The sequence below is a fragment of the Camelus dromedarius genome, chromosome 2 (assembly GCF_036321535.1).
Source record: "Camelus dromedarius isolate mCamDro1 chromosome 2, mCamDro1.pat, whole genome shotgun sequence".
Lineage (NCBI taxonomy): Eukaryota > Metazoa > Chordata > Mammalia > Artiodactyla > Camelidae > Camelus > Camelus dromedarius.
In genome coordinates, this window is record NC_087437.1 from 42,563,856 (window position 1) to 42,587,693 (window position 23,838).

General features: G+C 36.4%; 1 protein-coding gene across 1 annotated transcript in view; it reads right to left on the reverse strand.

Moving 5' to 3' along the window:
- Positions 1–667: 667 nt before the first annotated feature.
- The window catches only part of SPATA16 (spermatogenesis associated 16), a 181,081-nt gene continuing 157,910 nt past the window's right edge, over positions 668–23,838 (reverse strand). Inside the window, exon 10 of the mRNA XM_010976277.2 lies at positions 668–902. Coding sequence (XP_010974579.2) covers positions 780–902 — 123 coding nt within the window. The 3' untranslated portion in view covers positions 668–779. The remainder of the gene's footprint in view (positions 903–23,838) is intronic.

Sequence of the window (23,838 nt, forward strand, 5' to 3'; positions counted from 1 at the left end):
AATCTCACTGTATAATGAAAAATTCAGCACTACGTATTTTATTCCTTTTTTTCCTTTTAATGTAGTCTGAAATCTTATTCATTTTTTCCATTATTTTTAAAAATTATATTTTCTTGTCTGTTTTACTCTGTATCTGAGTTCCATGTACTTACCCTATTTTCAAACCCTCTTGTTGGTGTTAACTGAGGTCTTGAGTAATGGCTACGACTCATTACCTTATCAGGTATATGCCTTTATGTTGAGTATTTTAAAGGGAGGGAATATGAAGGACCCAGAGGAAAGAATAGAGATTTTAATAACTGATAATATCAGCCATACCATATACAGCTGGCTCTCTGTAAGGACTGAGAGAGTGTATTATTAGTTTTATAATTTTTAAAATCTGCATTTAGATTATCTGTATCTGTATATGGTATGTGATTAATCCTTACGAATGCACGTGAATATGCACATATACTGTGTGTACTTGGGTAGACCTGGTATACTTCAGTCAGTGTTGAAAGAACAAGACAGGTGAAAGAGGCAGCAATGGTTATTTTATAAGCTATTTAACTAAGTGAGATGAATCTGAAAGAGAGTCAGGTCCAACTTGCTGAGAACATTTATTGCTGCCAGTCAAGATTAACGAAGTACAGAACGTCTTAGCTGAACATGAGCCAAGGGGAGCACCACCTTGTTCTTCTGGCGATAGTCCTTGGTGGCTGGGGTATCATAGGCTGGCGGGATGCCATTGCCCCTTTCTCTGAGATGTCTTGGTGGTACTCCCTGCTCCCCAGTGACTAGCTTTGCTGCACAGTTTGAAGCCGCTTCATTTTTGTTTTTTGCCTTCGAGCAGTTCTCAGTTTTTTAGTTTTTAAGAAACTATCCTCTACTTGGTAAAGAAAGTCTTCAATTCGTCCAACCTAGAAGAAATAAACAGATACAGTTAGATTTGTGATTGTTTTCCTGGGTTTTGTGTATTTAGGAAAATGGTGGGGTATTTAAAAGTAAACGGTACATGGACCTGCATCTCAGGGTCCCCTGTCTTAGAGACACGAAGCAGATTTGCAGGGATATGCTTTGCTGTCCGTCCTACATATTGGTTATGGGGATGGGATTATTGTCAACCTCTGTCTTTAATGGTCAGTAAAACCAGGGATTTCAAAAGGAAATAAATGGTGAAAAATTATCCCATTATCCAAAAGAAGAATGAAAACTAATAAACTCTACCCCCCTCAAAACCAGAGATTCTAGCGTGGGTTTGCCTCTGGCCAACTTGGGAGAAAAATTCATATTCCACATTTTCTTAGCAAGAGCCATTTTTCTTTAAAATCAAAAGGAAAATTTGAAAAAAAAGATAAAATAATGGTATACAATAGTTCTTAAAAATAAATTACTAGTCTTTCTCCAAAGAAAACTTGTAATTATTCAGTGATGGTTAATGTATTATACTATTTGTCGGAAAGAACTATAGAGTAAAACAGTTTACATCTATGCTGAGTTGAGCCCTCACGATGAATAACAGTTCATACTTAACCCTGACTCCCGGGACTTGCATATTGTATGAGTCTAAAGTCACTCACTGAAGATCCTGTTGTCATAAAGTTAGCTCAAAGCTAGAGCACTTACTATTCAAGGTGCATGAACATGTCATCTACTTAAGATAAAAGCACTTACAAGTTCAATTTTCCAATTTTGAGCTCCACTTTTAAATCACTTGATTTATCATTCAGAGTAATATCCAAAAGGTAATTCAGGTTGTCAAAAAGAGAATAATAAATGGTAGCACTCATCTATGTTATGTTAGGTCTTATACCAGGTGATATAAACTGTCCATTGGTTTCCTTTAGAAAATAAGATAACTTATTTACATGAATACAATTCTTTCTGAAAACCTAAAATTACTTCAGGTAAAAATTTCTAAAAGCACATTGTTGTTTATAATATTTGATAATTGCAGCAATCATCAAAATGATTTGACAGAATATTTTTGGATCCTGTCATGAAGTCAATGCATTATGCTATGTATCCCATCCATTTATATTATCTGACTTACACCAGAACTATAGGTTAAAAATTAACATAAAGCACAATCAAAACAAATGTAATGGATGGCACTCAACCATTACTTCCATAGTTGAGTTGATGACTGATCCATATTATTTGCACTGAAAATATATTGTCTAAATCAAAGTTCTTTACAATGATAATGTTTATAATTAGCCCAAATACAATTAAAATTACAGACCTAATGCAACAAAAAAAGCTTCCTTCAATGATACAGAAAATGAATTGTTTTTAAACATCCATTAGGTGGTTGCTATCTGTTTTTTAAAAAAATTGTGTTTATTAAGAGCAGTGTTGACTCACTGGGTTGCCTTTCATTTAAAAAGACAAAGACAGAGAAGAAACATAAGATGTGTCACCGAAATAGGGAGTATTGCCAAATTAAGCTGGGAGGTCTGGAGTACATGCTTTGTGTATGTCTCACCCGACCTATGTGTTCACCTCCTACCTGGTCTGTCCACATGCTACCCTTTCAACCCATTCTCCTAATGATATGAGAATGATCTTTTAAAAGTGTATATCTGGTCACATTTCCCCCTGCTTAAAATACCTAAATGGAGTCCTAAGCCCTTAACATGGTCTGCACAGCTCTGGGTGGTCTGATTACACTTCCGTCTCTAATTCTGGCTCCTGTCCCTCAATTTGCTTTAGCCATGTGGTACATCTTCAGTTTTCTGAGAACAGAGAACAGCTGTTCAGTGTTCTCTACAGCCTTGATCTTTCTAATGCTATGCCCTCTGTTGGAATACTCCCATTAGAACCCTTACATATCCTCTGTATTTCAGGTTTAACATCAGTATCTCAGGGACATCCTCCTTGATAAGCCAGACCAGGCTGGGTCTCTCAGTGACATTTTCCCACAGCAACCCATTCATCTCTTTGCATATTGTAATTTTTTTACTTAATGTTTTATAATGATTTATATAATATCTATCTTCCCACCTGGGCTTTAAGCTCTATAAGACAGGCAACTATTTTTCACTATTCCTGGTACCTAGGACATGGTAGACCCTCAATAATCCTACTCTCTGATAATAGAGCTGAAGACACCAGTGTGTTCAGACACCAATGTGTTTTTCCACATTCAAAGTGATGACTGGTATGAAGCATATCAGAAGGCTTTCTTTTCTTTTACAAATTAAATAATCACTACCTTCATTATCCTATTACCATTGCTTAGCTTTCAGACTCTCTAGGCAAGGTAATAACAAATTGTCTTCTCCATACTTGGAACAGCCAAAGGTAGAAAGGGCACTGGATGAAGAGTCAGGAACACTGAGTTCTGCCCTTGGTCTGGTTTATAATCCTGACCTGTGACAAGTCACTTGGCCTTTCTGAGCCTTTAGTGAAGAAAGGATTAGCTTGGATGATTTCCAAGGACACACTAAGCCAAAAAACTCCATGACTTGTATTCACATCAAATTTCGGTTAGTCCAGTCTGGAGATGTGCCCTCACAATTTTCAGATCAGAGGTTATTCTCTTAGATTATACCATTAGATGAATGACACAATATGCAATAAAGTAAGTTGATTTTAGCATCTGTACTTACTGAAGTATAGGACAGCTGCAACATGTTTTTAGTAAAGCTGGTTCTTTATTTTCTTTTTTTAAGCCAAGGAAAGAAAAATGCTGGTTGAAGAGAAAATAGATTCATATAACTAAGAAGAACAGATTGCAAATGATAGAAATTTCTATAAAGCCCTTAGGGAAATAAAACACAAAGAAATATGTAAGCAAGTAAGGAAGGAAATGAGCCAGTTTTGGGAGCAGAGTCCTTATTAGAACTTCTTTTTGGTACAGGATCTACTTTCTTAACTATATCAGATAGTCTACTTGGTCATTCTGGGTCTAATTTACCCATTTGCAAAATGGGCAGGTAACATTTTCTTGTGTATCTATGTGCCATTGCTGACTTGGCATTACTGAGATACGGACATCAGACCAAATGAGCTTGCAGAGAATTTTGGGATGCCAGATGATTGAAGGGAACTGAAGTTCTCAGTAAAAGGGCAGATTTTCACCTGTCATATGAGTATCAGTCATAATCCACATCAAAGAGTTAGGAAATTGTTATTAGTTAGTTTCTCAGGACTTTTAAATTCTTACACACAAAAGTCTGTCAGTCATGACTTAGTGTAGAGTTAAAACATTCAGAATAAAGATGACTTTGAAAGTGTAAAAGAGAAGACAGCCTGAGAAGTACAGGAGATCTCAAAGTTGAAATTCTAACAGTACAAACAAAAAATACCAATTAGGAAGAAATGTGGAGATAACTAAATACACTAATATATATTACAGTAAGGCTTCTAGTCAGCTCAGATTTCAAAGGAAGTACTTTGTTTTTTCATGCAAATATTTATTGAACATTTACTGTGTATTTGGCATTGTACTAAGGTGGTAAGCAAAATAGCGAGATGTTTGTTTATGAGGAATTCATATTCACGTAGGCAGTTAATGAAAAAAAAGATTGCAACAAAGCATAAACATTTGTATAAGAATTTTGTACAAAAAATTTCTGTCAGCAAAAATGTCACATTTCTGTCTGAAGGAATGTGGAGGTGATAGGAGCCAGGACAAGGATCTCATCTCATTCCAGACAGGGGAAGTGGCACCCATTAAAGCAAGTCTGGGAAAGCACAGGGCTGTTTGATAGGGGTGAGTCACTAACACCACAGATGTGGGAATGGGGGTACTGGGAGTAGAGCTATATACGGCAGGAAATACAGACTGGGGTCAGCTTGTAAAAAGTTAAAAAATATTTAGCCCCGGGGTTAGAAAGATAAATCTGGTGCCATTGTTGTGTGGTGGAAGGCAGCCAGGGAGACTAGGGGCAGGTGGATCAATTAGGTGCCAGTGCAATAGGATATGAAAAATACTACGAGGACCTGCGTCAAGGATTTAAGAGACATTTAGGAAGTAAGAGCTATAGTCTTGATGAAAAATTCTGTGTTGGGGTTAGAAGGCAGGCAGAATTAGGAATGACTGTGAAGTTCTTCATTTGAGATAATGATGGTATCTTAATGAGGTAAGGACTAAAATTCGATGAACAGTTTTAGGGAAAAAGAATAGGTTTGATTAGTGACTAATATAAGAGGTAGAAAAAAAGGTCACATAATCAAGAATGTGTTGAAAAATGGACCTGTAATAATAGCCTAGTACTAGGCTAAAAGCCAGAATGATGCAAAACTCCTAATTGAAAAGAAAAAAACCCAACCCACTATTTTGTAGTCTACTATGTGAAAAGCATTCTAGCAGTTAAAAAGTCCTAAGAAAAATGAACAAAAAATGATGCTTTCAGTTATTCAGAACAAAAAGGTGGTCATGGCAGAGACACAGCCTGCTGGGTCGAAGCCCAATATATCTGGGTTAGATTCCCAGCTCCAGCGTGTTCTTGGTGTGTAACTTTGAGCAAACTTATTGAAGTTCTTGGAACCCAAGTTTCTCTATCAATCAGTGGCTTCACAGGGTCCTACTGAGATTAAACAATTTATGTGAAGTATTTGCATAGGTCAGAATTACATTTATTTAGTAGTAGTAGTAATACTTGAATCCAGAAGTGTATGCCCAGTAAATAGAAAAGACATAAATGAATTAAAAAATGCATAAAACACTGAAATTAGATTAAAAGCTAAACAGCTTTACCTAATAGACCTGTGTTTTTGACCTCTACTCTGTGAAGGACGCTACCTCAATAACTCTGCCAAGTATAGATATTTGATGTGCTTTAAAGCCTTGTGAGTAGGTCTCAAAATTCCACTGTATAAAAGGCAGAATTAGGAGGGGGCAGAGAAAGGAGAGGGAAGATGAGTTTCTGAGAGTACATATTAACTGCAAGTTTAATATAAATCATCAGTATTCTCTGGTTAGCCCAAACTGATCTGATGATAGACTACAATATTTAAAATATGTCTCAAAAGGGACTATAGTTTTTTCCCTTCTCAGCTCAGGTCCTATCCCATCTGGGCTATCATACTCAGTTCTGGGTATGTCCAGGGTCTTAACACCAAATTGTATGAAAAGTTGAAGGATCTGGAGGTGTTTACTATGGAGAAGAGAAAACAACAGGAATCTGTGGTATCTTTAGGTATGTCAACGTTGTTATGTAAAGAGTGATGGATTTGTTTTGTGTTAGCTTATAAATTTGAAAGAGAGTACTAGCTAGAATTGTAAGACGAGTTTGATTTTCAGTTCTTCCACTGGTGATGTGACTTAATTTCTGAACTTTAATTTTCTCATCTCTAGTTTAAATAAGAAATTAATAATAATCAAAGTCTACTTACAGGGTTTTTTGTGAGGATTAAATGGCTTGATGTTTGTGGAAAGCTCTTGACAAATGGCTAAGTCCTCCACAAAGATTATAATAGCACTTTGTGTAGTGCCTGGTGGTTTCATAATGGGTTTTCAAATTTCTCACCCTATAACTGCATTGTATTATTCACTGATGCACTAAATAAATTTAGTAAATATATTAAAATATTTCTTTTCGGTTAATAATTTTTTTAGAATATCAAAACAGGATTTTTCTACTGGACTCCAGGATAAAATACAACATTTTTATAGATTAAAATAATATGTTTTTCCTCATGCAAAACTACTTTATAGTCACTTTTGGTACTGATTATTTTCTCCAATAATTATGTGACTGTTTTCTCTAATAATTTTTTTCCTGTAACATTGGTTTGTATCTTATGTGTAGGTGGAAAGTGTGGGGATTCCTTGAGGTCAGGAGACCCTCTGTTTATTTGAGAGCTTTCTTGTGAAGGAGGATTGCTACTGACTCACTGTCATTTTGTGGTGCTGACTGTGGCTTCATTTGTGCATAGATCCAACCTAATTTCATTTGGTAATTGAAGGCATGTGAACCAGAGGTGAAAGCAATATTACTGCTTTCCATTTATTGTGCAAAGGCTGACCATGAGACCAAGGGCATTGCTAAGGAAGAAGATGAGTTTTAGGGCATAGAGAGTTAGAAATGGGGACAAACTAAGGAAAAAAATGACAAGCTCAACATGAACAAAGCTGGAGAGGGTTGATAACAGGAAGGGACAACACAGCACTGGCCTAATAGAGCTTTGAAAGGGGAGTCATTTGGATGTAGTAGAGGGGAAGGAGAGTCACCTTTCCCTCCCATAGTCATTTAAAATCAAATACTTTTCTCATGAGTTGAATTGCGTTCCCTCAAAATTCTATGTTTAAGTCTTCCGAATGTGCCCTTGTCTGGAGATAGGGTTTTTATAGAGGTCATCAAGTTAAAATGAGGTCTTTAGGGTGGTGGGCCCTAACCTAGGTATCCTTATAAAAAGTGGACATTTGGATACACTCACATAGGGAGAATACCATGTGAGGATGAAGGCAGAGATTAAGGTGATATTTCTACAGTCCAAGGTATGATAAAGATTGCCAGCAAACCACCAGAAACTAGGAGGGAGGCATGGAACTGATTCTTCCTCACAGCCCTAAGAAGGTACCAACCATGATGATACTTTGAGTTTGGACTACCAGCCTCCAGAACTGTGATGATAAATTTCCATTGTTTAAGCCACTCAGTTTGTGGTACTTTGTTATAGCGATCCTAGAAAATTAATATGACAGCAGATGGTTCCTGATTTATGACTTAAAATTTTTTGACTTTATGATGGTGCAAAAATGATACACATTCAGTAGAAACCACACTTGAAATTTTGAATTTTGATCTTTTCCTGGCCTAGCGATATGGAGTCTGGTACTGTAATAGGGAGCAACAAATCTGACTCCATATTAGATCTGTTCCTTTAGCTCTAACCCTGTGCTCTGTTTCCTGTGCTCAGTCATGCTGGTTCTGTACCTTTTGTAACAGAATGTTGCCTATAGCCTGAAATACAGAGGATAGCCCATTCTCAAGGCTTTGACCTTTAAGGGTATAACATTTTTTCACTCACATAGAGATAAAAAGTTGCAGAACAGAGAATAACATTTGCCTTGTTAGAGGTTTACAGGAACATCATGACCTGACCTACTCTAACAGCTGCAAGAACAAAGGATTCTGACACCAAGAAGTTTGCAACGATCAACCCACCTCCCCTTTTTAGTATAAAAGGAGCCTGAATTCTGACTTGGGTAAGATGGTTCTCTAGGACATTAGTCCCCTATCTTCTCTGTCTGCTGGCTTTCTGAGTAAAGTCATTATTCCCAACACTTTGTCTTCCAATTTATTGGCCTGTTGTGTGGCGAGCAGAATGAGTCTCGTCTCGGTAAGAACACTCTGTCATAATGCTGAGCAGTGGCAGCGAGCCGCAGCTCCCAGTCAGTCACACAATCCCAAGGGTAAACAACCTTACCCTCTCACAACCATCCTGTACCCATACAACCATTCTAGTTTTCACTCTTAGTACTCTATTCCATAAATTACCTGAGCTATTCAACACTTTATTATAAAATAGGCTTTGTGTTGTTAGATGATCTTGCCCAACTGTAGGTGAATCCAAGTCCTCTGAGCGCATTTAAGGAAGGCTCGGCTGAGCTATGATGTTCAGAAGCTTGGGTGTATTAAATAATTTCCAACTTAATGATGTTTTCAGCTTACGATGGGTTTATTGAGATGTAACCCTACTGTAAGTCAAGGAAGATCTGTACTAAGCCGTAAAGTTCACTGAAGTTCTAGTTTTCCTCTCAAACATGACTATAGTGATTTCTGCAATTCACTTTTCCTGCTGGTTGATGGTTCCTACTTCATTGATGCCCCCTGCAGGCTTTGTATATACCTTGGGAACCAGGGTGGTTTCTTTCCAGTAATGACAGTGAGAGGAAGTTGATCTCAAATACAAATGCATGGGTAAATTATACTGAGAAGAAAGACACTGGGCTTGAAATGGGACTTCCTATTGGATTTCATGTAGTCTTGATTCAGGAGAGAAGATTAGGTTTGTTTATAGGGGTTTGTTTGTACATGTTCATGCCTTAGGGATTGGGTGCTCAAAGGATTTTTTTTTTTTAATCTTTTAAAGACATCTTTTCGGAGGAAAAAAGATAGATGAAATAAGAATCAGATCTGTCAGGAATTAATGTCGTGTTTATATGACTGTTGTGGTGGTTATAGAATGAGACTGTGTTTCCAGCGATTAGCAGGGTGGACCAAAATCCTCTTGGCAAAGCAGCCATTTCACTCCACCAATAGTGGATTTGATAACGTTAGTTTCCTTGCTCTGTTCCAAGTTAGTTTCCAGACCAAATACTTTTAAATATTTATCATCCAAAGTGGTTTGAATTTTAATTCTTATTAGAATGACAATTGTTTTCAAACAGGCTTGAAATTAATTTCTAAAATAAAGTTAGTTTCTGAAACGGAGTTCTTTCTGCTATTCATAATATAGCAGTTTCCTTTAGCTTTTGGCTAGCATTCAAACAGACAAACAAGCCTCATATTTCCCCTTTCTGATTTAGTGAATTTAGTATGTTAGCCAATATTTTAGTCGTAAAAGTAAAAGGCATAAATTCTGAGGCACCTACCCCTGAGATATTACAAAGTGTGCAAAAAACCTTCCTGCTAAACTGTATTATCAATTCCTAATTGAAAATTCCCATAATAATAAATAGCACTTAAAAAATTATGTTTAGTATAGAGCTGAAGAGCATTTTTAAAACCTTGATATTATTTTGTTTAGAAAAACCAGGACTCTTTAAAAATATGTTTTCAAGTTTAATGGCATAATTTATCTGAAGGTTTGAGTATATTTTTTTTAACTTTTTGAGATAATTGCAGATTCACATGCATCAGTAAGAAGTAATACACTTGCCCTTTTGTAGCCACACCCATTTTCCTCCTTGCCCCACCCTCTTATCCTAATTCTTGTCAACCACTAATGTGTTGTCCATTTCTATAATTTTGTCATTTTAAGAAGGTTATATAAATGGAATCATATAGTATATAACTCCATTATTCTCTGGGGATTTATTCAGGTTATTGTATGTATCAAGTTTGTTCCTTTTTGTTGCTGAGTAGTATTCCATGGTATGGATGCACAGTTTAATGATTCACTCTTTGAAGGATATGTACATTGCTTCCAAGTTTTGGCTTTTATGAATTAAGTTGCTATAAACATTTGTGTACAGGTTTTTGTGTGAATATAAGACTTCATTTCTTTGGGATAAATAAATGCCGAGGAGTACTGCTGCTTGGTCATATGTTAGTGCATAATTAATTTTTTTTAGAAACTGTCATATTTCCTTCAGTTACTTCATTTTACATTTCTACCAGCAGTGTATGAGTGACCTAATTTCTCTGCATCCTCACCAACATTTAGTGCTGCTACTAATTTTTATTTTAGCCATTTTGATAGGTATGTATTGATTTATCTCATTACAGTTTTAATTTGCATTTCTCTAATGACAAATCATGCTGAACATCTGTTAATGTGCTTAATTGGCATTCTCTTTGGTGAAATGTCTGTTCATGTCTTTTACCTCCTTTCAAATTGAATCAACTTTTTTTTACTGTTGAATTTTGAGAGGTCTTTATATAATCTAAATACTTATCTTTTGTTGGACATATGGTTTGAAAATGTTTTCTCTCACTCTGTAGCTTGTTATTTCATCCTTTTTAACAGGGTTTTTCTGATTTCAATTTTGCTCATCACAGAGTGAAACTTTTTAATTTTGATGATGTCTAACTTATCAATTAGACTTTTATGGATCAGACTTTTGGTGTCAAGTCTAAGAAAAGAACTTTGTATAGACTAAGATCCCAAAGATTTTCTTCTATTTTTTTCTAAAAGTTAGTCAATTTCTATGTCAAGTGTCTTGTTTGTTTGTTTGTTTTGGTTTGTTTTTACCTATGGGTGTCCAAATACTCTTGCACCATTTGTTGAAAAGGCTGTCTTTCCTTTATTGAATTGCATTTGCACCTTTATAAAAAAATCAATTAAGCGTATTTTTGTGAGTTTACTTCTAGGTTTTTAATTTCATTTCATTGACCTATGTTTCTGTCACCCACGTCCACCAGTACCACAAAGTCTGGGTTACTGTAGCTATATAAAAAGTCTTGAAATCAGGTAGACTGATTGCTTTCAGTTCACTCTCTTTCTACGGTGTTTTAGCTATTCCATTTACTATGGCATTCCATATAAATTTTAAAGTAGCCTTGTCTTTATTTATGAAAATTCTTGCTGAGATTTTAATAGGAATTGCATTATACCATTTTGTTGATATGGTAGATTACATTGAATTTTAAATATTCAAGCAGTCTTGCTTGCATCCCTGGCATGAACCCAACTTGGTTATGGCATGTAATTCTTTTTACATATTGCTGAGTTCAATTTGCTAACATTTTAAAGATTTTTGCCTCTGTATTCATAAGGGAGTTTGCAGAGGGTTTTTTTGGGTACTGTTTCTGTCTGTTTTGTATCAGGTAATACCAACTTCATAACATGAATTGGAGAGGGCTTCCTCCTCTTAATGTTTTTTGAAAGAGATTGTATAGAATTGGTGTCAAACCACATTGGCTTGGAGACTTCTTTTGGGGGAGTTTAAAATTATGAATTAAATTCCTTTAATAGTTACAGAATGATTCAAATTATTTCATGTTGAGTGAGTTATGGTACTTTGTGTTTCTTGAGAAATTGACACATTTCATCTACATTGTTAAATTTATGTGTGTGGAGTTCATCATCGTAGTTCCTTATCATTTTGACATCTGCAGGGTCTATAGTGATATCCTGTTTTATTCCTAATATAGATGGTTTGTGTCTTCTCTCTTTTTTTCTTCATTAGTCTTGCTAGAGGTTTGTAAATTTTATTAACCTGTTCAAAAAATCAGCTGTTTCATTTATTTTCTCTATTTTTCTGTTTTCTACTTCATTGATTTCTAATCTTTGTTATTTCCTTCTGTATGCTTGTTTTGAGTTTATTGTGCTCTTTTTTCCCCTAGGTTTTTGAGTCAGGGCTTCAATTATTTCCTCTTTTATAATGTACACACTTAGTGTTATAAAGTTCTTTTTCACTGCTGCTTTATCTGTATCCCACAAATTTTGATATTTTCTATTTTCACTTTCATTCAGTTCAATGTATGTTTTTTTCAGTTTCCTTTACACTTCTTTTTTTGATCCATGGACTCTTCAAGTATTTAGAAAATTCCTTGTTATTTTTCTATTATTGATTTCCAGTTTGATTCTATTGCAGTTGAAAATATTTAAGATTTCAGTTTTTAAACATTTGTTGAGATCTATTTATGGCCCAGGATATGGTCTGTTTTTGTATGTGTTCTATGGGCACTTGAAAAGAATATGTATTCTGCTTCTAGGGGATGGATTGTTCTGTAAATGTTGGTTAGATCCCATTGGTTGATGGTGTTGTTGAGTTCTATATCCTTGCTGATTTTTCTGCTTAGTTGTTCTATCAATTGTTGAAAGATAGAGGGTGAAATAGCCAACTATAATTGTGGAAATGTCTATTTTTCCTTTTAGTCCTATCAGTTTTTGTTTCATGTATTTTGCAGCCTTGTTGTCTGGTGCATACACATTTAGGATTGCTATGTTTTCTTGGTAGACTAATCCTTTTATCATTATATAATGTTTCTCTCTGTAATGTCCTCTCTGCCTCTGGTCACTTTCTTTTCTTTGAAGTCCACTTTGTCTGATATTAATACAACCACTACTGCCTTCCTTATATTAATATTTGTGTGCTATATCTTTTTCCACCCTTGGACTTTTAGCCCACCTATGTCACTATATTTGAAGTGAATTTGTAGACAGTATATGGTTGAATCATAATTTTAAATTCATGTTGTGCCAATCTCTGTCTTTAAATTGGTGTATTTAGACTATTTATGTTTATGATAATTATTGGTATGTTAGGACTTAGATTATCTTTTTTTTTTTTTGCTTTCTTTTTTCCTTTGGTTTTTGCTTCTCTCTTTTTTTCCCTTACCTTCCTATATGTACTTGAACATTTTTTATAATTCCATTTTAATATATTTAGAGTATTTTTAGTGGATCTTTTTGTATTGTTTATTTTGTTCTAGGATATATTACATATATTTATATATATACTGTATATATATGTCTATATGTATATATATTTCAGGTTACTGGTGTCATTGTTTTAAGTTCAATTGAAAAATTTAGTATCTCTTTATCCTCTTTCATTTATAATTGTCTTAAAGTTATTAATTATTGATTCAATTTCTTTAATAAATATAGGTCTATTTATTCTTTTCTGAGTTTTGGCAGATTGTGTCTTTCAAGGAATTGGACCATTTCAGATGGGTTATCATATTGTGGGCATAAAACTGTTCAGAGTATTTCTTTATTATCCTTTTAATTTCCATGGGATCTATAGTGATGTCCTTTCTTTCATTTCTAATGTTAGTAATTTGTGTCCTCTTTTTTTCCCCTTGGTTAGATGGCTAGAAACCTTTCAATTTTATTGATCTTTTCAAAGAATCATCTTTTGGTTTGGTTGATTTTCTCTATTGATTTTCTATTTTCACTTTCATTGATTTCTGCTGTAACACATTTTATTTCCTTCTGCTTACTTTGGATTTATTTGCTCCTATTTTTCTAGTTTCCTAAGGTGAAACTTAGATCATTGATTCTAGATCTTTCTTCCTCCCCAATATGTGCAGTCCATACTGTAAATTTCCCTCTGAGCACTACTTTCACTGCATCCCACAAAGTTTGAGAAGTTGTGTTTTTATTTTCAGTTAGTTCAACATATTGTAATATTTTTGAGATTTCTTCTTTGATCCATGTGTGATTTAGAAGTGTGTTATTAATCTGCACATATTCTAAGATTTTCTAGTTATCTTTCTGTAATCAATCTCTAGCTTAATTCCATTGTAGTCTGAGAGCAGACATTGTATGGTATCTGTTATTTTAAATTTGTTAGGGTATGTTTTATGGCTCAGAATATGGCCCAGAATGTGGCTCAGATTAGTGTTTTTCATGGTTTTAAGAAATACGTGTATTTTGCTTTGTTCAATAAGATAGTATGTAGAGATCCATTATATCTAGTTGATTAATGGTGTTATTGGGTTCAACTATGTCCTTACTGGTTTTCTGCCTGGTGGATCTTTTCATTTGTGATAGAGTGGTATTGAAGTCTCTTAACTATGATAGTGGATTCATCTGTTTGTCCTTGCAGTCCTATCAGTTTTGGCCTCATGAAGTTTGAAGTTTTATTGTTAGGTACACACACATTAAAAAAAAAAGTCTTCTTGGAGAACTGACACCTTTATCATTATGTAATGCCCTTCTTGATCTCTAATATTATGTTTCTTACTTTGAAGTCTGCTCTGTCTGGATTTAACATAGCTGCTTCCACTTTCTTTTGATTAGTGCTAGCATGGTATATTTTTCTCCATCCATTTACTTTTAATATATATATGTTTGTATACTTAAAGTGGGTTTATTGTAGACAGCATATAGTTGGGACATATTTTTTGATCCACTCTGACAACCTGATTTTTTGATTGGTGCATTTATATGATTGGCATTCAAAGTATTTATTGACATTATTGAATTAATATCTACCATATTCATTACCATTTTCTATTTGTTGCCTTTGTTCTTTGTTTCTATTTTTGTTTTCGCTGAGAGTTTAGTTAAGCTACTCCATGGTACTTCTGTCATAGAATCCATCTTGTTGCATCCAAATGCCCTGCAAGGGGCCTTAAACTGATACTAACTCTTCATGCAAGCACTTGCCTTTTATAACAACCTGTGGAGTCACAAGCAAATGTAAATCCTGATATGACTTCTGCCAGTAGTCCTTGTGATCAACAGTCCCTCCCAGGGCCTTTCCCTTGGGCATCTTTTAGATAAACTTATAAGCTTAATTAGGTCCCACTTATTTATTTTTGCTTTTATTTCTATTGCCTCAATAGATAGCCCTAGGAGAACACTGCTGAGATTCATGCCAGAGAATATTTTGCCTATGTTTTCTTCTAGGAGGTTTATGTTGTCTTGTCTTATGTTTTTGTCTTTAAGCCATTTTGAATTTATTTTTGTGTATGGTGTGAGGGATTTTTCTGACTTCATTGATTTGCATACAGCTGTCCAGCTTTCCCAACACCAGTTGCTGAAGAGGCTATCTTTCCTCTATTGTATATTCTTGCCTGCTTTGTTGAAGATTGATTGATTGTAGATGTGTAGGTGTCCAAGTCTACTTTCAAACAACACTATATCACTACACAGGTAGTGTGTGTACCTTTTAATAATAAAATTATCCTAATTAATTTCTCCTATCCCTAATATCATTGCTGTCATTCATTTTATTTATTTAGAAGCAAACATAAGCATTTGTATATATGTGTGTGTGTATATATATACACACACACGTACACATATAAGATATATATATAATCATACGTAATTGAATATACTATTGCTATTATATACATAAGCATACATAATTGAATATGCTGTTACTATTATTATTGTCCATCTTGTCTTGCATGCTGTTTACTTTATCCATTAGAATCCTTAGCATATTAATCATAGTTGTGTTAAATTCTCAGTCTGATACTTCCAACATCTCTGCCATATCTAGTTTGGATGCTTGCTTTGTCTCTTCAAATTGTATTTTTTGCTTTTTGGTATGCCTTGTAATTTTTTCTCGCTAGCCGGACATGCTGTACTGGGTAAAAGGAACTGCTGTAAATAGGCCTTTAGTACTGTGGTGGTGATTTGTGAGGGGAGGGGAAGAATTCTATAGTAATATGATTAGGTTTCAGTCTTTTATTGAGCCTGTGCCTCTGGACTGTGAACTTCACAAGTGTTCCTCAGTTTTTTTGTCTCCTCTTAGGTGGGACAGGATGGGTAGTGTGGGCTGGAATTGGGTATTTTCCTTCCCCAGGACAGTTAGGCCCTGATAATACTCCATAGGTGAGGCTCTGTTTAACTAGTTTCTTCTGAGGGCAGGCCTTGCTGAGAAGAACAGAGTGCTCTGACATATTTCAGAATGATTCTTTTCACCCTTCTCCTTCCAGAGGCCCAAGGGGATTTTCCTCCTGTATTTATTATGGGAACCTCGTTGAGCTCACGGAGGTAAATCTCATAATATTGTGACTTCCTCTATGACTGGGTCCCCCTAGAGTTTTTAATACTCAGTGTTACCTGCACAGAGCATCCAGCAATCTGTCAATTATAATTCAGCTTTTCCAGCCTCAGGATTGGTTCCCATCACAGTTTCCACTCATGAGTCTCTGCTTTGGAAAGCCACATCTCTCTAGTCTTGGGAGCAGTGGTTTGTCTTCTTTCCTTCACTCTCTTACAGATTCAAGAGAGTTATAGATCATTTTAGTCTGTTCAGCTTTTTACATGTTGTTAGAATGGAGTGGTGATTTTCAAGCTTCTTATATGTGGAACTGAGAACCATAGATCCACATACATTTAGGATCATATGATAGGATGTTAATATTTTTGCTTCTACCATCAAACATAATGAAGACAGTCTGTTTTCACTCATATTTTTGCTTGCTGTGTTCTTTCAATTTTCTTGATATTTCAGAGTTTTTATTGTTTCTTTTCTATTTAGAGAACTTTCTTCAGCCATTTTTTAGGGTGAGTTGGCTGATGACAAATTCTTAGTTTTGCTTCATCTAAGAATGTCTTGATTTCTCCTGCATTCCTGAAAGATATTTTCACTGGGAATAGCATTCTGTGTTGACAGTTCTTTTCTGTCAGTACTTGAAAAATATGCCACTTTCTTTTGGCCTCAATATTTTTTAATGAAAAAATCCGCTGTCATTCAAATTGCTTTTCCCTTATAGTTAGTGAATCATTTCTCTTTTTAGCTGCTTTCAAGATTTTTCTTTGTCTTTAGTTTTTAAAGTCTGACTGTGCTGCATCGTGGTGTGAATTTGAATTTATTCTATTTGGGGTTCACTCAGATTCCTAAATCTATAGTTTTATGTGTTTTGCCAAATTAAGGAAGTTTTCAGCTGTTATTTCTTTGGGTACTTTTTCATTTCTGCCCATTTTCTCCTATCCTGGGACTCTGATTACATGAATGCTAGATCTGTTGTCATAGTCTCACAGGTCCTTGAGGATCTGTTCTTTTTTTTTTTTTTTCAGTCTATTTTTCTGTTGTTTCAGTTGGATCATTTCTGTTGTCTTAACTTCATTTCATTGATTCTTTCCTCTTTGCCTGTCATTCTGCTGTTGAGCCCCTCAATTGAGTATTAAATTTTGGTTATTTGCACTTTGCGATTCCAAAATTTCTATTTGGTTCTTCTTGTGTCTTCTATTTTGTTTGCTGAGACTCTCCAGATTCCTGGAAGTAGAAGCCCTGTATCATGGCTTTTAATAAATGATTTCTGACTTCTGTTCCTCAGGGAGATGTACTTTTGATTTTTGTCAAAAGGAGGTAATTAGGGTTATTTATTTATTTTTTAACGGAGGCACTGGGGATTGAACCAGGACCTCGTGCATGTTAAGCATGTGCTCTACCTCTGAGCTATACCCTCCCCCCGGGAAAATGTACTTTTATTTCTTTTTTTTTAATTTTTAAATTTTTTAAACATTTTTTATCGATTTATAATCATTTTACAATGTTGTGTCAAATTCCAGTGTAGAGCACAATTTTTCAGTTATATATGAACATATATATATATTCATGTACTTTTATTTCTTGAATCAGTTTTCCCAGTTGCGTCTAAAAATCACCAATATGATGAAGTGAATCACTGTGAAGCTGAAGGGGGTCTTCTCTCCATAAGAGATCAGGAAGGTAATTCCTTTCAATTCAGTAAGAAAGAAGCCTAACTCCATGCTGTCTCTAGGTTAGGAGCTCTAGCGTAGGTCCGTATTCATCTTTTCACCAGCCACTTCATGTTCTTCTCCAAAACCTCTTCTCTAGCATAAAGCCATTTCAGCAGAGTGCACATTCGTTTTACACACAGTTTCAATGAGGCTAAGAGATATGGGCGTGCTGGTGTTCATGGCATTTGTGTGTGTTTTAGATTACAGTCTTGTTCCCTCCTCCACATGCACTATTTTAAGAAAGTCATAATCAGAATGACAAACAACCCATACCTTCCTTTGGGGCTGCATGGAAAGGCACTTTTATTTTTGCCCTTCTCCAAAAGATGAAAGGTATAATGAGTACACTATAAATGATTAAATGAGCTACAAGTCAGCTGCTCTGAACTCTGTATTAATCCCACTTTCAAAACAGAATGGAAGATGTCCTATGGTTCATTTAGCTACCAAGTGGTATAAGCTGTTATTTTGTTATTCTCCAAAATTATAAAGAATTGCAAAACTTAATGTATATAATACATGCAGTAAAATGCTGGGCTGCCAAGCAGAAGAGATACTTAGGTAATTTAAAGGGAGTAACTTTTAGAGTGAACAGCGAACTCACTCTTCATTTCAAAATGAAATTGAGATATATGCTCCCCTCCCTTGCATGAGAATATTCCACTGAACTTCTGAAAGATGCATTTTGAAAGTCTTTTACAGAGATCAAAACACTAATAGGTTTGGCGTAAGATGAGCATTTCCAATTTATGTTGTAGTCAACTCCCTGTGTTTGCTCACTAGTGGGACAGGCAGGGAGGGCTCCCAGGAAGTGAAGGAGTAACAGTATGCTGTCCAGTCCCAGCCGCAAGGTCTCTGTGCTGGGATGTAAGACATGGAGGGGTTATAGTAATAAGTGTTTCTGAAATTGTGTTTTCATTGAGATCCTGGTGCATTTCAGAGCACTTATTCAGGTAATAGACCAGAGAATGACCCTTAGAGCAACCATAAATACACTACAGGAATGACCTGACTTCCAAGCTGTTTTCTTAAAGTTCTGATGTTGCAGGAAGAAGGAAGATGGTGAGCTATCAAAGCAAGCTATACACAGTACATCTGTAAAGGGAGGAATGGTGAGGAAGGACATTAAGAGGGCATGACCCAGGGGAGGGTGGGTGCCAGGGTTCAGATTTGGTTAGGAAGCTGCTTCAAAGCAGTCTGGGTGAGTCGCCAGCCTGGCCTCTGAGCTGTGATCTAGAGATGGACAGATGCCTGCGATAGCCCCTGATGCTCCTGTCCCACTCACTGCTGAGAAACAGACTTAAAGGTTGTCTTGTTGGTTGTCCTATAGGATCTGAGCTTGGGTCAGGCAATGTTCGTTGTGTCACTGACTTTCAGTAGCTGTATTTGGTTTAGCTTAAATATTCTAACTAATGACTAGGAACAGAGCCTTTGACCCAAACAAATCTGATTCAAAACCAAATGTTGTCACTACAGACTTGGGGTGGTTTCCTTGTTAATTCTACAAAGCTCTTTTTCCTCATCTTTCAAAGTAAAGATGATGATGTCTTTCTCCTAGGATGTTGCAGTCATTAAATGCAATAACTTCTTGAAGGGCTTGGCATATACTTAGTGATAAATAGTCATCATTGATGATATTTGTAGTCATCATATTTAAAATTTTTCCATCACATTATTAACTTAATTATTTACCAGAAATAAATTTTTCTGTAGCTTGTTTCCATTGTGATAGTTATTTAAAAGCAAGCTTCAAACAGACTAACATACTTTGATCAATTGTTGGACATCGTGGTATTTTATTAGGTACGTGAGCACCTAATAAATGGCTCACTAGCTTTGTCTACCTCTTGATAAGCTCCTGGCTAAAAAGGCAAAGCTCCTGGATTCATGCTCCCTAGATGAGGGCCATGCTAGATCTGAAATCTGCACAGAAATGCTTCTGCTGCAGAAATTTCCGGCCAAATCATCAATGTTTTGGAATACTTTCTGCCAACAAAGTATATAAAAGAGGTATTTCCAGTTTTGGAAGAAAGGCCAAATACAGGTAGAAAGTCAGTGATTAGAAAATGCACCTGTTGAAAATGTTTAACAAATTACCCATATACTTTTTCCTTTCAGTCAGAGGAGAAAGATGTTGTTTGGTTTAAGTGATGACTGAAATTCACCATCTATGTGGAGTGCTGTGTTGTGGGCGGGAGAGATGGCCAGAACCAAGGCTTTCCGTTTTCTCCACATGTCGGACTAAACATGGCTTTGCTGTGTGTCTGAGGATGAGGTCCTCCCTCCAGGTCTGGCTACCCCGGGGCTCAGCCTCTGCCCACAATCAGGAGGTTCTGCCAGGGCTTCGGTGGAGGCTCCCCCACTACAATTGCTGGCTTAGACACCTTCTGGCAGACTCATTCATCCTGGGAACCGTAATGATTCATCCCAGGCACCTGGCCTCTTCAGCCCCTTGGGCCTTGCCCCCATCCCTCCTCAGCACGGTCAGCAACAAGAGCGCTTAGGTTTCTGTACATGATCTGCATTACGCTGTGGACAGAACTGCTTAGCGGTGCTTGGAGCGCACACTGTAAAGGAATCTGGGAATATGCTAATGAGGAAGTCCAGAACCAGAAGCGGAGAAGATTCACAATCAAATTGCAATAAATCTATGAAGACTCCTTAAAGAACAAGACACACAGGAAAAGCCTGATTGCTTTGCAAATGAGTGGTACAGTTGCTGAATCGTTGAAAAGACAGCAGGACTTTCAGAGTGGCACAACTGCATGCCCCAGCCCCATTAGTCAGCCCAAATGACTGGCCAGTGAATGACAGTGCCACATGTGTGATCTCTCTCCACAGAGTCCCTGGAAGGACTCAGGTTGGAAAGTTGATGTGGAAAGTAAAATGTTCCAGTTTACTCTTCCCTCTCCTCTTCAACCAATGGCCCCTGCCAGGCCCCCGAATTTATACCCTCCCCTGTTTGCTCTGCCTACATCAACAGCCTTGAACAGAACAGAGTTGCTAAGTGATGTACAATTCTCATTTTTATCTTAAAAGACCAAATTAGTATATCAATGAATGTCATTTCTGTATGATGACAAGTATGATTTGTAAGTTAAGATTTCGAGATAAAAAGGAGCACAAAAAGCTAAATAATTTTGAATAAATTCATATGATGGTTTAAAGATACCCACCTAAACTTCATTAGTTGGATTCATTAAGGATTATGATGTACTGTGTTATATTTTAATATTTGATGAAATTTTAAGGTAGCATTTCTTCTCATGAAAATTCATAGGATCTTGATTATATGCTAAAGTGTTTCACTCATTACCTTTAAAGTAACAAAGCTTCATTTCTCCTTATTTAGTCTCAAACCAGAGATCCAGAGGCATATCAGAAGACAATACTTTATCATACCAGATTAAATTTTGATCTCTGCAGTGTGAAATTTAGACTTTGTAAATGAAGAACCCATAAGTTTGTCTTCTGAGTTGTAGACAGTGTTGCTTAAATGTTCCTGTAAACTGAGTCTTTGGTGAGAAGAAATAAGAATGTTCCAACTTAACAGTTGGCACATTTTTTTTTAAAGCCTCCTTTTTTTTTTTTTTTTTTTTTTTGAAGATTCCTTTTCCTATTTGTCTTCAGGCCTAGCTCATAGCGCTTTAGTGGGCCTTAGGATTCAATGCTAAGTAACACAAAATCATAGACTCTGAAGATGGTAAAGGTGTGAACATACTGTATTTCTCAGAAGGTTGTGTCTTGCCCAAGGTACCATCAGTGGGAGCTGAGTTCGTGGTCAATGGTTTGCAGATTTAGGCTCTGTATTCTTTCTGGTTATAGATGGAAAACTATGGAACAGAGGAGGAGGATCCTATAAGGGTGGATTACAAAGGTAGACTAAACCAAAAATTCCTTAGAGATTGGCTCAGATTGAAAGAACTTTACTTTGAGAATTGAAGATAGACAAACTGGGCTAGTTGCTGGACAAATTCCACTTTGGTTGGAGGTCACTGTAATTCCCCATTTGGCGTCTCTCCTGAATGCTCAGCCACATGTAAAACAATGCTGGGCAGTCAGACTTTGTCTAGTTGCACAAGAAAGAGAGTAGGCTCTAAGGCCAAATCAGTTCCTGGTTCCACCACTTACTGGCTGTGTGGCTTCAGGATAACTACTACACTTCTCTGTTTAATAAATTATACTTTTTACCCTATGTGAGGATTAGTGAGTGGATATATGCAAAGTGAATAGGAGTGTTGGCCCATATTAAGAGCTCAGTAAACAATAACTCTTATTCTTTCATTATGGTGGTCTGGCTTTCAAAAGATCCATTTATTCAGAGCTGGGAGGGGATTTTGAATCTTCTAGTTCAATTTCTTCATTTAACAGATGAGAAAAACGGAGGCCCAGAGAAAAGAAGGGGCTTCTGAGCTAACTTGTGACAGACCCAGGCCTCTGAATTGCCAGCTCATGGTGCTTTTTCTGTACTAGCCTTCCTGTAAATAAGCCTTGTTCTTCTTATGAATAGAAGAGGATCTCACCACTTCTTACATCCTTTGCTGATATCTGGGTTCAAGGTTCAAGCAACCATCATTACTCTCCTGTATCATTGCAATAACCTCCTAAGTCGTCTCCTTGATTCTGCCCTTGCCCCCCTTAAATCTGTTATCAACGCAGCAGCTTAGAGCATTTTTATTTTTCTGTTGAACAAGCATTATATCCTCTCCTCTCTCACTTCATCTCCTACTGCTCTTATTCCTTCTACTCCAGTCCCTTTGCCCTCCTTGCAAACCCTTGTACGTGCCAGGCACTCTCCAATCTCAGGGTTTTGCATTTGCTGTCTCATTTACTTGGAATGCTTCTCACCAGATATTTGCATAGTTTTGCATTTCTTTCAGATTTTGTTCAGTGAATCCTGCATGACTGTTCTGTTGCACCTGCAGTCATCTGGTACTTTCTGTGTTCCTTTCCTGCTTTCTCCACCTATGGCATTTATTACTTGTAGTCCATATTTCTTTAGGTAGTTTACTGACTGCTTTTCTCTAGCAGAATGCAAATGTCATGAAGGTGCTGCTTTTTCATGACTGTGTCTCCAGTGTCTAGCACAGTGTCTGCCCAGGCACTTGAATACATGAATGAGCAGTGTGATTAGAGAACTTGCGGGATGTTCAAAAGGGTGTGTTTTCTCAGGAAGTTTTGTTACAGACTAAAGCCAAGAAAAGTGTGATGCTCTTATTTAAAGAATCCTGCTGTGGCCTGGGACTTTCCAACACAAAAAATTTTACCCTTTTGGAGGACATAATCTGCTTATATGTGGATTTGCACAGCTAAACCAACATACGTATATCTTTATTGAATTAATTACTGGAGAGGAAATACTCTAAAGCCAAAGCAAAACAAGAGCCACCTTCCTAAAACTCTGTACAGAATACACAGTACTTTTAGTTCTGGTGATTTAGGGAAAAAACTACAATTGTCTCATTCTTTCTCTTTCTGGGTTCTTAGAGAAATCTCAAAGATAACAAAATATAGACAGGAGGTCAGCACTCATGAATCAGATTTCATCTTGATAGGCTTTTTATAGACCTATAACAAGGTGGAGCCCTGAAAATTGTGTTAGGTAATGGGGATTCTGACAGACCCTTTAACTCCGTGGAACTAGGAGGTGCTGCTATAATTCTGCTGCTTCAGATGAAAATTTCAAGTGTTTTCATTAGGTACAACAGCTGTTTCTATTACAGATAACAGATCTCAGAGGTGGCGATGCTGATATCAACGTCTAGTGGGCTCAGAACACAGTGTAGCTTGTACAATTAGCTTTTTTTTAATTATTTTTTTTTCTGCACACGCAAATTAACTCTATAGCAGTAAAAGGAAATTACTTACTTCCTACCGGAATTGTCTGAAAGTGATAGGATCATGCTTTGTAGAGTCACATTAACCAAATTAAAAGCCCTTGGGAAAAATTTGGCACCCTGTTCCTTCCCATTCACATCTTCCTAAAGACCTCTCAGGAGCCTCCATTTAGAAAGCTAGGATCATTACCAGGGCTTTTAATTTGGAAAGACTGGCTGC